Here is a 12399-nt window from a genome sequence, read left to right on the forward strand (position 1 = left end):
GAGAAGATGAAACAGTTGGTAAACTTTTACCAACATGCTGGTACAAAAGCAGCATGAAGTCATCCAAATGAGTTCAGAAGAATTGAAGGAATGAGTCAAACAGTTGCTGTCCTTGGAAATCCAAGAAATGTGTAAATATATATATATATATAATTGCATTGGAATTCCTTAATGTTGGTGTTTTGTTCATTTACAGTATACCTCCTTTTATGTCAGTACAGTATGTGCCTTTTATGAAAAAAATTATGCGACTTTCACAAGTCCAAGCAGCTCCGTCCTGTTGAGCGAAATGATTCACCCTGTAAATGAAGCAATTTGTAATTTAATTAATTATCAAATTCAATATAAATTTACACATTAGTTCTATATTTTCAAATGCTGATGTGGAAAAACCAAAGGCTAATTTGTTGGGTGTTAGTAATGTATCACCATTTTGAAGCTAATTGTAAAACCTTATAGTATATTGCATTAATATTTATAACCATTTAATTTTTCAAACTTAGATGTGTTGGGATTTTATGTTGGGATGATTGTGAAGTGGAAGAAAAAGCATAAGATTTCAGAAATATTTGATTATGTTGCTTGTGCATAGTTTATGAGATGTTTCCATGGCTTACATGGATGAAGGTAAACACAGGGCAAGACTGAAAAAAATAACAGTTTGTGGCAAAATACTATCAAGTCATACATACAGTAGATGCTACAATGTAATGGTTCAGATGAAATCACATTTATGAATTAGAATGGTCAAGTCAGAATTTAAACCTAATTCAAACAGAAAAGCCATTTGAGAATTTTAGTGTATTGTTGTGCAAACTTGGTAGGGATATTAACACAAAACACTAGGAAATATAGCTGCAGCAAAAGGCTACAAACTACTGGAATCAGAAGGGCTGAACTATAACGGAAGCCACATTTTCAGAAGATTTTATAAATACATTTTCAAAACCACTTGTCATTTTCCTTTAACTTCACAATTCTGTAATATTCCATGCCTGTCCATCACAAACACTTTCAGTAAGATACACTGGGACTGTTGTGTGAAAAAGATAAATCGGCTTAAATACTTTTTCAAATAAATAATTGGTGACTGAGTTTAACAAAAATTGGATGTTAGTCTATGCTCATCATTTGATCCAATTCATGAAGTTAATTCAGTAATGATACCTTTTCAGCTATTTGCCAAGATGAGGGCTGATCTTTTCTTTTCTGATGATGTTGGTGTAGGGAATCTAAAAGACAAACAAAGAATCAATTAATAAAATGCATTTAAACCCGGCACAATGTCTGTAAATGTATTCTTTATCTCATTCTGACATTAGTTTCACAGACAAAAAATTTAAATTGGCAAGTAATGGTAAAACGTAAAAGGGTTTTGAATTTCAACATACACTACATAAATTATACATTTCTGAAGTTCATTTAAATGTCTGTGTGAAATTAATGTGTCATTACTCTCAGACTGATCCATCTGCTGCTTCTAGAGACATTTGTCAGTTACTGTGCATATGTGCACTTTAGCGCACACAAGCACTCGCAAATGAGCATAAAATCTGTTGTCTGTGTTTGCGTTTTCTGCTTTTATAGTCACACAGATATAGTTTGCTCGTGTGTGTGTGTGTGTGTGTGTGTGTGTGTGTGCACATGTGTGAGGGCTGTGGTGTGCATGCACGGTTTGCCGTCACAGGCGTACGAGCGAACACAGTTGAGTCGTGTGTCAGAAAACAAAAGACAAACAGCATCTGTCAGCCGATCTGCCAGCTGCTCCTGTGATTGATGTCAACGGAAACAATCAGACGACTGCAGAGGAACTTCTCACCCATGAAAGACGAACTGCGTGATTGGTTTTGTCTTTTGCTGGACAAATAAACAACAAAACTAGTGTTGATTTGAGTCCTGGTTTATTATAATTTGATTTCTGATTCGGTTTCACCATGACTTTAGATTTCCCTTCTGTACTAGAGTGTACTGAAGCTTTCCTGGAAATTCGTCTTAATATTTTTAAAAGTATTCAGTGTGTTTTTAACTCATTGATTTATTAGCCATTCAAAGTCTGTTCCTTATTAGTGTTCAGTATCTAATGCATCAGCATGTAATGTACCGGGGAGTTACGGATTCTCACCATCTGTAACTGTTGGACCATTTCTTCTCTGTAGGCGAGCTCTCGTTTCATCTGATCTTGAAAATTATCTGAAAAAGTTGGTGTAAAACATTTATCATTTTGCAGAAAATTACTTCATTGCAACAAATGAAATTAGGTTGTATCAGATGATGTATAAATATGGAATTTTAAAAGGTGCAACAAAATGATAGCAAGAATAAGAAAAGTAGAAGAGACATTTATAAGGGGGCTAAAGTAGACAAATGATAAAACATAGTCTTGGAGTGAAAACTAGATAAACATTTAGATTAATATAATGATTTAAAATAAAAAGACTTACGGAAGACAGGAAATGGGGAAGTTCCTTTTAGGGCATGAAACTCCTGCTCCAGTCTCCTCCTGAAGTCAATCTGCTCCAGGAGAACTTTCTGAAGTTCTTCTACATAAAGACAAAAAACGTGGGAAGACATGAAACTTTTCTTAAGATAACTGGGAGAAATGATTAGAATGCCTACGTAATTAGATCGCTAAAATGTTGTCCAACAGATTTATGAATCAAAGAACCTCTACCTTTCTCCATATTCTCAACATCCTTCTTTAGTGTGACAGGAGAGGTTGCGCCTCTGCTCTGATCCCCTAAAAACAAAAAAAAAGATTGATTCAAAAAACAGGTTACATAACTCCAAGTTTTCAGTAATTAAAAACTTGTGGAAACGATTCTCATAAATACTGGACATTTTTATTGACATGTATAGGTGATTTTGAGATAAACATCCACAGACCATTATTTTAGACTAGATCAGTCACTACAGAGAGAAGGAGAAGGATGGTCCAAGGAAGAGAAACCAGTTGAGTCTGATATTTAATTTTACTTGAAGATGCAGCAACATAACAGCTTTTGAAGAACATGAAACAAGAAAGTTCTATTTTTTTTAACAATATAAGACGATAATATTTGGGAAGATTCAAAAATGTTTCAATCTTATGAAACATTTGACAAAATACCTTATGAAAGGTCTTTTGTATTTTTGACCTTCTTGCCATTTTTTTCACTCGTTTTCTAAAGTGCTGTAGTTCATCTTCTGGCCTCTGGGTGCCAGTGTAAGTTTAAAATAATAATAATATAAAGAAGACCAAGGGGAAAAAATAGACACGTGCCAAAGTGTTGGTAACCAGGGAAAAGATGTATAAACACGCTTAAACTAAATTCTTATTTTAGGCACTAGCATGAAACAAAATATGTAAAAAATAAAATAAAATAAATAAAAAAATACATGTTGGGAAAATGGATTTATTTTAACTTGATCACAAATGGCAAACTTCTTATTACTCCTGCTGCCAAGATGTGACATAACATTACATAAGGTTGGTGCATACAAAGGGAGTGGGATCTTTTACATTTACAATCTGTAAAAACTCTTCAGAGTCCTGCGTCAAAGAGATAATATGATACCATGAACTGTAAGAGGGTTCTCAGGGCCATTGGGAGATGACAGTTTTTCTACCATACTCAACAGTTAGAAAGAAGACTTGGCAACCCACTGGTTTCTATTCTTTGCTGTAGCACATTTTGGGTATTTATTTTGGAACCTCTCTTTCCTGCTCAGTCTACATATTTGATTTAAATATGATTCCTTGTTGGTTAAAAGAAGCCTCCCATTTTTTAACCCTGTGGAAACCAAAATTTAGTAAAAGAAAATCATTCAAAAAGCTTTCCTTGCATAAGGGGCTTGTTAAGAATACCATTGCTTGTGTTTCTGGCGACGTTTTATTTAGTTTTTTTTTTCTCCCACCACTTAATAAATGTACTTCAATTAAAGATCAGATTTTTTTTTCAGCTGGTGATTATGTTGCTCCAATTATTTGTGAGCTCTATATGATGGGTGCCAAAAATCTAATTTGTTCATCTTTTTGTCTTCTTCTTGTTTCAAATTTTATTTACATGGAGTAAACTGAATTTTCGAGATGGGAATAGAGTGTGGAAATAGCAGCAAAAGTGCTGACAACTGTTGTAACATCATGTCAGGATAGTCAACAAATAATTCTATCCCAGGAGTCTGCAACCTATGGCTCTTTCGGCCCTCTACATTGATGCATTCTAAATTTAGCCAAATTTGACAGAGCTGAGAAATTCTGCTGCGTGAAATTAATAAGAAATATATTACAGCATTATTAGCATACAAATCAGTTTTAATTATTTTGCTGAGCTGTTTAATATGTTGTCATTGGGTTGCATTCAATGTGCCTTTTAAATATTTACAGAAATATGGACAATCCTTTTTGTAGTAAACATTTATTTCTCTAAAAATCTAAAAAGTATAGTTCCTAAAATGCACCATAGAAGAACCAGCTACAGCTGTAGTATTTTTGTTAAAGGGTCATGTAGATAGATTCTATGATTCTGCAGGAATTTTATTTTTTGGGACGAAGGGAAAAAATTAGTTTTCAAATAGAACAGTGCTGCTGACCCCTTCTCCAAAGAACACTGAAATATTTTCAACTGAATGTTCACCAAACTTATTATTATTATTATTTTTTTAAATGAATCTACTCTACTTTATGATTTTTTGTGACTCTGTACTAAGCAACTCCATCACATGCTGTTTGAATTTGTCTATATTGTCATGCATGTATGCATATGTGACAATGAGGCATTTTCTGGCTTAAATGAAGCAATCCCATCCCCTCAACATGTATATTCTCTTCCAGTCCTTTCGAGTCCTGGCTCCTTCAGCCTCCCCATGTTTCCTCCTCTTTCTCCCATTTAGAGCTCTCCTCCACTCCTCTCCTCTTCTCTTCTCTTCTCTCCTCTCCTCGCCTCTCTCTGTCTCATTTGACAAGCAAATTTGCAGACAGTGCCCGAGGATAACAACCTCGTTTGACAGTCAATTAACCGTGAATAGTCAAAGCCAAGGCGGTTTGCATTACATAAATGGAAAATTAGATTATTTTTTCTCCCTAGAAACAGAGGGAGAGTGTAAAGACAGTGGAGGAGGGAGAGCGATGGTGGGACTCGGAGGAATCAGGCCTTCTAATCACGTAGAGCTTCCCACCGCCCAGGGAGACATTTGGCAATCAGGGGAAAGGTGGTCTCATTTAATTTGTTTCGTGTAATTTTTTGAAATACATTATACATTATGCGCGGGGATCATTACGATGTCTGCATGTGCAGGGGGGAGGGAGGGAGAGTAGATATAAATGTTGGCACAGATGTCATAAAGCACTTTTAATGTCTTCCTGACAGATATAAAAAGGCAATAAGCTGTGATCTTTTTCAAACGGGAAGGGCTGTTTTGCGCTGAGAAAGGGGAAAAAAGGCAATTATGCCGGCGAAGATATGGGCCTTGGATGGAGATTGCCGGCGCGCTGCTTATCTCTGAGCTGATGTTTTCTTGTTGAACTGTAACAGCCCCCCTAAGAGTAACATTGCAGGCGACAGAGAGCTGCCGCGGCAGAGCGGCGACAGGAGCAGCTCTCTGCTGTTTTCTCATTTCTGTGTGTATTTATATAAATCCCTTAACTCCACATCTGAATACAGAGGAGCTTTCCCCTCACTGCGTTAAGCATCCTGAGTGCCATTCGTAACAGAATAGAAAAAAACAAACAAAACTGTAATGTTTGAACATCAAGTCCCAGTTTTACCATGTGAGAAATTTAATCAGCATTATCAGTTTTATGCATACCTTTATTTCCTCATTAAATACCTTGTCATTGTTTCCTCGTGGGTTGGGTGATGATTTCAGATTTAGGGTGCAATATAAGGAACCAAATATGAATTAAACTAAAATGCTATTCATTTGTTTTCAATCTGACAGCAGCTGCTCTTTATCGCTTTAGCTTGTTTGATCATACCTGTGCACTCTCTCCAGTAGTCAGGTGCTGAGGTTTCACTCTCAGGCACAAAGAAACTTCTCTGCTCTTTGTTTTCATCTGGGAGAAAATGAGAGAGAAAGACAGAAAATGGGAGATTCAGTAAGGCCCATTGGTTGAGCTGGTTATCCGGACACATGGAGATAACTAAGTGCGCCCACGGAGTGAGGTTTTCGGTGTCGGGAAAAGACACAGAGGACATTTTCCTCAGGAAAAAGGGTCATCCTGTGAGATGAGTTTAACAAAATGAAACCTCACAAGGATGGTAGCCTTGCAGGGACACATGGACACTATAAAACCACTGAGTCAGACAAGAAATGAAACAAAAGGCAATTAATTCAATTGATTCCAGCATCTGATCAGAATGGATTAGTTGAAAACAGTGCATGGATTTTTTTCTGATGAAGGTGGGAAACATTTCAAGGGATTGGCTGTAGGATCCTATGACTTCAGCACAGTAGAAGTCACTTCTGGAGTGAGGAGGAGATGTATATCATTGTACAAAGAGATTTTATAGTTATATAATTTGATTTTAAAATTACTTTCATATATCACGTTATTAATCTATTATTTATATATAAGTGCAATCAGTAAGTCAACTAATGTAATAGTTAGTAATTTCTGAAACTTTTGATCTAACTTTTTTGTCACTGCTGAACTTGACATTTCACCATTTTTCCTGAAGAAAAGCAAATAACCAACCCATTTAAAACACATTAATCAACAATTAATAAGTTTCTTCTAGAACTGTAAAAAAAACAACATTTAAAAAACATTCAACATGTTTGCACTCACCAGAATTGCTTGAATTGTCTTTGGTTGCATATGCAGGCAGTCCTTCATCTCGATTTTTCTGAGCCTGGAAAAAAAAGATAAGAATTTCAACTACATGAACTACACTTTGATTAAAAATTATTATTAATAATAATAATTATTATTATTATTATTTATAAATTCAATTTTCTTGGCCTACTGCAGTTGTAAAGGTTTCTTCTGTTTTGTAGGCAGTTTTCTTTAAAATAAATGTTGGCATTAATTTAAATGATGCTGATTTTGCTTTTTTTTTCTTGAGAAATGTTTGTACTATGCAATATTTACAGTAAATATGTTAGCTGGTTCAAAATTAATATTAGCCAGTCTTGACAACTCTCCCTCTATCTCTCCTTCATCCTGTCAGGGCCTTGGTTAATGTGGGAGTCAGAAGGTTAAAGATTAGAGCTGCCCTAACAGGTTGGGGTGACGGGGGCAGAACAAACACACTGCGTCCATTCAACAATCCACGCCTAGGCCTATTAGCTGAGATCAGAGTGGGGTGACTGTTTCAATTTCTACAGGGAGAAACCAGGCTATCAATCTGCTTATGCAGATCACAGCACTGCCTGACTGCGGCACCATTTAAATAATAATTAGCTAAAGTGGCCTGTGGGGATATTTACGTTTTTGTAAGCTGTGTCCTCTCGGTGGGGCGGGGTGGAGCTGGAGAGAGGCAAGCTGGCGTGTGGAGAGGCAGGTAGGCTGGGCGACTCCTGTACGATGGGATTCGAGGAGGATCCCGGGGAGGTGCTGGGATACATTGCACCACTCCCCCTGTCCTTCCCCCGTTCCTCTCCAGCACTGTCACTCAGAACAGGCAGATACAGGTTGGTCTGAGTCTGTGGCGGTCTATTTGTGAAACTCCCCTCCTCCTCCTCGTCCTCCTGCTTCGAAGACTCCACATCCACTTCACCCTCTTCCTCACTCTCTGCTCCCTCTGCTTCCCCGTCACCTCCGCTTTCACTGCCATAGCTGCAGCTGCTGGTGGGCGACAGCCGCTGGTGTCGGTCCGATCCGGGAACCACGACTCCAAAGTCCTCATCTGTAGCTCCGTTGACTCCTCCGCTGTTGCCGTGGAGCTTGGCGATGCTCTCTGCATCCTTGACAACTGGGCGAAAGGCAGAGCCATAGCTGGGCTTCCTTGTTTGGAGAGCTGGGTTTTCTAGAAGTTTCAGCCATCCCTCCGACGTCACAGGGCGAAGGTCTGGGGTTGCTGTCGTGCACTCGGTGTCAAACAACCCGGATCTTGGTGTGGTGGTCCCATTGCTGGGGGCCATAGCTGCACTGACAGCATTCCCATTGCTGCTTACAGCTCCAGCATCACTAGGGTCTGACAGATCCAAAAAGGCCTGCCTGAGAGATGGGTTTTCAGTCAGGGTGGAAAGGGTGCTGGGCTGAGGCTGAAGGTAGGTAGGGACTGGAATCCCCCCAGCTGCTCTCGGGGGCCAAAACATACAGAAAGGAGGATAGAAAGCGTCTTTGCGGCCAGGCCATAAAAGACCCGAAAGCCCTGGCCCTTTCTGAACAGTTGAAACGTCACTGTCCTCCTTTTTCTGCTGGCAGAGGCCAAACGCAGGGAAGGGGTAAGGGGATGGGAAGAGTGACGTAGGGGGGAACTTCTGCAGCATGCTGAAGCCTTTGCTTGGGACAGGGATGACAGGGTAGTTGCGTGGTGTTTTACGAGGAGAGAGGCTGCCTCCGTCCAGATCATCCTCATCCTCAAAGCGGGCTCTTTTCTGTGCACCCAAGTCAGGTCCTATCATATGAGGCACCACTGAACCTGGGAGACTCTTCATGGGACCCATGGAAGCGCACTGGACAGATGATGGTAGCGCTCTCTTTCGGCTACCTCCATTGAACATGGCTTTGACGTCTTCCCATGCGTAAACCAACTCATCCGGTGGAAGTTTGTCTGTCAGTCTGAGGTGCCTGCGCCAGGAGTTGAAGTTGGCAGCATCAGGCTGGGTGTACTTGGCGTCTGGTGTGCGGTGAGAATGGAAAATGAACTTGTTTGGAGAAAAATACATGTTGCAAAAGGAGCACTTGATGCATTTGGCCCTGGAGCTGTTGTAGCGCGCTGGTATGAAGTTACCCCGGCAACCCCAGGCGCACTCGTGTGTCACGTCGAAGGCAAAGTTGTCAGGCAGTTTAGGGGGCGAGTTTTCTCCCAGGAAGGACTTGCACAGGCGCTCGGCTTCACGCTTGGTGATCATGCCGCACCGGCGTGACGAGATGGGCATGGCACCGGCCCTGCGGAGGATCTCCAGCTGAACTGGAGTGCACTGGACACAGGTGATCCCGAGGGCCACTCGGCGGTTATGAATCTCGTTGTAACTGTAGTTCTTCAAAAGAGTGTTTGAGATCTGCGCCAGACAAAGTCTCTCATTGTTGTCAATGACGAGTGACACAATAGGAACGCCGTACAAGATGACCTGACCCACCTGGTTGGGTTTGAGGGGAGAGGAGGATGAAGGGGAAGGGGAGGATAATGAAGAGGATGAGGAGTGCAGATGGGCAGGCCTGGGTGGAGTGAGAGGCTCCTGTTGATAAGAGCCTGTTGAGTTTGTCATTATTATTTCATTGGGGCTTGAAAGATGAGCCTTATCCATGCTTGGAATAAAATTTTTTGCAGCTGAACCTGTTGGAAAAGGGAAATAAAGAAATGTGATTGTCACGTTATTATATACATATAAATAATCTTGTTAAACTTATGTGCACTGTGTAACTGTTGCCATGCATACACTGGTTTTGATGAGTTTATTAACATGAAAAAAGGTAAGAAGAAAAATGTAGACAGTGTATAACATTAAAATTTTAATGTTTCTGATTTCTCATGTCAAATAAAATATTTTTTTAAAATATGTTTTAGAAAATCTTGTGACGTAAAAAAATAAATAAATCCCAGTTAATTTCTTTTAATTTTCCTTTGAACTGCAACATATGATTCCAAAAATTGTCACAACAAAGTTTTTTTTTTTTTTTTTTTTTTTTTTTTAAATGCACACATTTAATTTACAAAACCTTCATATTCAGGATTTAAATTTAATTACTTTATCCACAAATATTTTTTTACAACTTTATGAAGTTCTACTCATGTGTGTTTTAGCTGTCGATTGAGAAGACAAATAAAAAAGACAAGAAAAACACATATTTCTAAAAAAATAATTTAGAACCTAATTAAATAAATGTGAAACGTTTTTAAAATAAATTCTCTATGTAAAATATACTACTATGTAAAATATAGTGAGAAAACTTAATAGTTCATTTTTTTTCTTCCACTAATTTTTATGACAGAAAAATATATAGAAACTAAAATATGCCTACAGTGCTTCAAGAACACTTCAAAATGATACAATTTAAAGCAGCTTACAATCAGTGTTTTTTTTTGTTTGTTTGTTTTTTTTCCAGAAATTAAACAACTGATTACATATGAAGTGAGTTTTATTTTTCTGCATCATGATATCTGGTCCTCCTGTTTAATGCTTCCGTTTTTGTTGCTGGTTTAAAAAAAAAATAAAACACCTTTTTAAAAATATGCATGATAATGACAGTAATAAAAGTAAAAGCTCACCATGCCGAAACGGTCAGAAAAATGTCTGCGTTAAAACGGACACATAAAGTTCTTCAGTCCATCATCTGTGAACGTCTCTAATGAGGGACTACTCCAATAAGACTCACTTTATTTGCCAATAATCACCATGCAATGATAAACTTCTCTGTTATTTTATCCTTATTTTTAATTACTTACATAATTTAGGCTACGTGCTGTTCAGTGTTATTTGCTTAATGCTATGTTTAGAGGGCAGATACGAATGTGCCAAAAGCAGTTTTCAGTTTTAGTTCAGTCTGAATTTAAATCCTATCTCAATTTTCAAGCGCTCGTTGGCAAAACAAATTTTATCCTCATTTAGTTGTTTGAATTTAAAACAGACAGCACCTTAAAAAGATTTTTGCTTGCAGTGACTTTAGCAGGCCCGAAAACTATTGGTTTTATAGAAACAAAAAAAGAAAGAACGAAAGAAAAAAAAACCTCCTACTCTGCAAAGCGCTGGTAACTAACAAGAAAGATACGTAATATCTTAAAATTTAAAGTGACAGCACAGCCCCTTGTTTATGTGAATTAAATTTAAAACCTGGATCATTAATTCGTTAAACTGAATGACCATTGGCCTCCAGGGAGAAAGAAGAAGAAAAAAAAAAAAAAAAAAAAAACTATTACCAAGGAAGTTTTGGACACGAGAACATATAACTTTTTTTAAAATTATTTTTACAAGACTATTTCATTATTATTTATTATATTGTAATTATTTTCTAACAATACGTCGGACTACAAATACAAACTAATGATTATGACGAACAATTAGTTCACTTTTTAAACATATCCCGCGTGGAAGGCTAGGACTAATCTCTGTAAACTGCTGTTTTATTATTAACAAATAATAATAATAATAATAATAATAATAATAATAATAATAATAATAATAATAATAATAATAATAATAATAATAATTTTGCAAAGTGGTTTAGAAAAGTGATACAAGAACTATATCTTAGGGGATATTTTAGCCTTCAGCTTCAGAGCAGGAGTAAACAAATAAACAATTCTTACCTCTGACTTTTTTGGGGTTTCCCAGTCGCGTCAAGAATAAGTTACCCCGTCACAAATTGGATCGATTTATCCCACGCAGCAGGAAAATTTTCATTTTTTCTCACTCAGGTAATTCCGGGAAGTTCGCGCTGGAAGTACCGTAGTTTTTTTTATTTTTGTTTTCCTTTAACTGTGGCGTTAACCCTCTCGTGAGATGTGAGTAAACTGCGACGCTCGCGCAGGCTTTATCCCTCTTTTCAGCGCTGCCATGCGCCGTCCTAATCTCGCGCTCCTCCTCTCCCTCTCCCTGTGAGTGCCTTCCTCTCTCTCTCTCTCGCTCTCTATCTCTACCTGCCTTGAGCTTGATTGGCGTGCAGCCTTGGCTCAGCCCACCATCCAGGACAGCTTTAGTCACTTTCCTTACCCTCCGCTTCACACGCTTTGCTGCTCTGTCCCACTAAACTGCTTAAATAAAGTTTCTCAACAACCGATAAAATGTTGCAAACGCAAATCTCATCCCTATAAATAAACCTCTTTAGACTAACCAAACTTAGACTTAAACACGAATTCATCAATTTTCTTGCGTTTGTGTGTGTGTGTGTGTGTGTGTGTGTGTGTGTGTGATCAACATTGCATAAGAATCAGTATTCCAATTTTACTCTATATGAAGCATAAAATTCCTGATCAAATTGTATGTCAGTGTTGACTATAAGTTGGAATATATATTTTATATAAAGATAATGACTACTAGTCTATGTATGCATTTAAAAAATGCATTGTGCACCCTTTTCTACCACTCTTTTCCTTCCACTCAACTTCCCATTATTATGATAGGATACAGCTGTCTGTGAACAGTCATCTTTACCATTTTTTTAAACTTACCCTCCTTGTGAAGGGAATCAATCTATTGGATAACTGACAAGTCAGAAGTCTTTCTGATTCCACATGGCATAGCGTTACATTTCTGTATTAGAAATGTGTTAAATTATCAAATAGAATTATTTTCAATAATATATATATATATATA

General features: G+C 37.9%; 1 protein-coding gene across 1 annotated transcript; it reads right to left on the bottom strand.

The window, feature by feature from the left end:
* Nucleotides 1–28: 28 nt before the first annotated feature.
* skor2 (SKI family transcriptional corepressor 2) lies at nt 29–11909 on the bottom strand. The gene is made up of 9 exons (XM_015037877.1): nt 11394–11909; nt 7408–9422; nt 6767–6830; nt 5954–6031; nt 2672–2737; nt 2442–2540; nt 2123–2190; nt 1168–1232; nt 29–299 (listed from the first exon to the last, which is right to left on the bottom strand). Exons 2-8 carry the CDS (start codon nt 9391–9393, stop codon nt 1176–1178), a joined length of 2418 nt encoding a protein of 805 aa, XP_014893363.1. The 5' UTR covers nt 9394–9422; nt 11394–11909; the 3' UTR covers nt 29–299; nt 1168–1175.
* Nucleotides 11910–12399: the final 490 nt, after the last annotated feature.

This window comes from Poecilia latipinna, unplaced genomic scaffold, assembly GCF_001443285.1.
Source record: "Poecilia latipinna isolate Pla-1442-1.1 unplaced genomic scaffold, P_latipinna-1.0 Scaffold422, whole genome shotgun sequence".
Taxonomy (NCBI): Eukaryota; Metazoa; Chordata; class Actinopteri; order Cyprinodontiformes; family Poeciliidae; genus Poecilia; species Poecilia latipinna.

What these genes read in the sequence shown, in the direction of transcription:
- skor2 (XM_015037877.1), bottom strand. Translation starts at nt 9,393, where the DNA reads ATGGATAAGGCTCATCTTTCAAGCCCCAATGAAATAATAATGACAAAC. An exon ending in TTCCCCATTTCCTGTCTTCC is followed by an intron (nt 2,191 to 2,441) that starts GTAAGTCTTTTT and finishes CAACTTTTTCAG; the next exon opens with ATAATTTTCAAGATCAGATG. An exon ending in TGGTCCAACAGTTACAGATG is followed by an intron (nt 1,233 to 2,122) that starts GTGAGAATCCGT and finishes TTTGTCTTTTAG; the next exon opens with ATTCCCTACACCAACATCAT.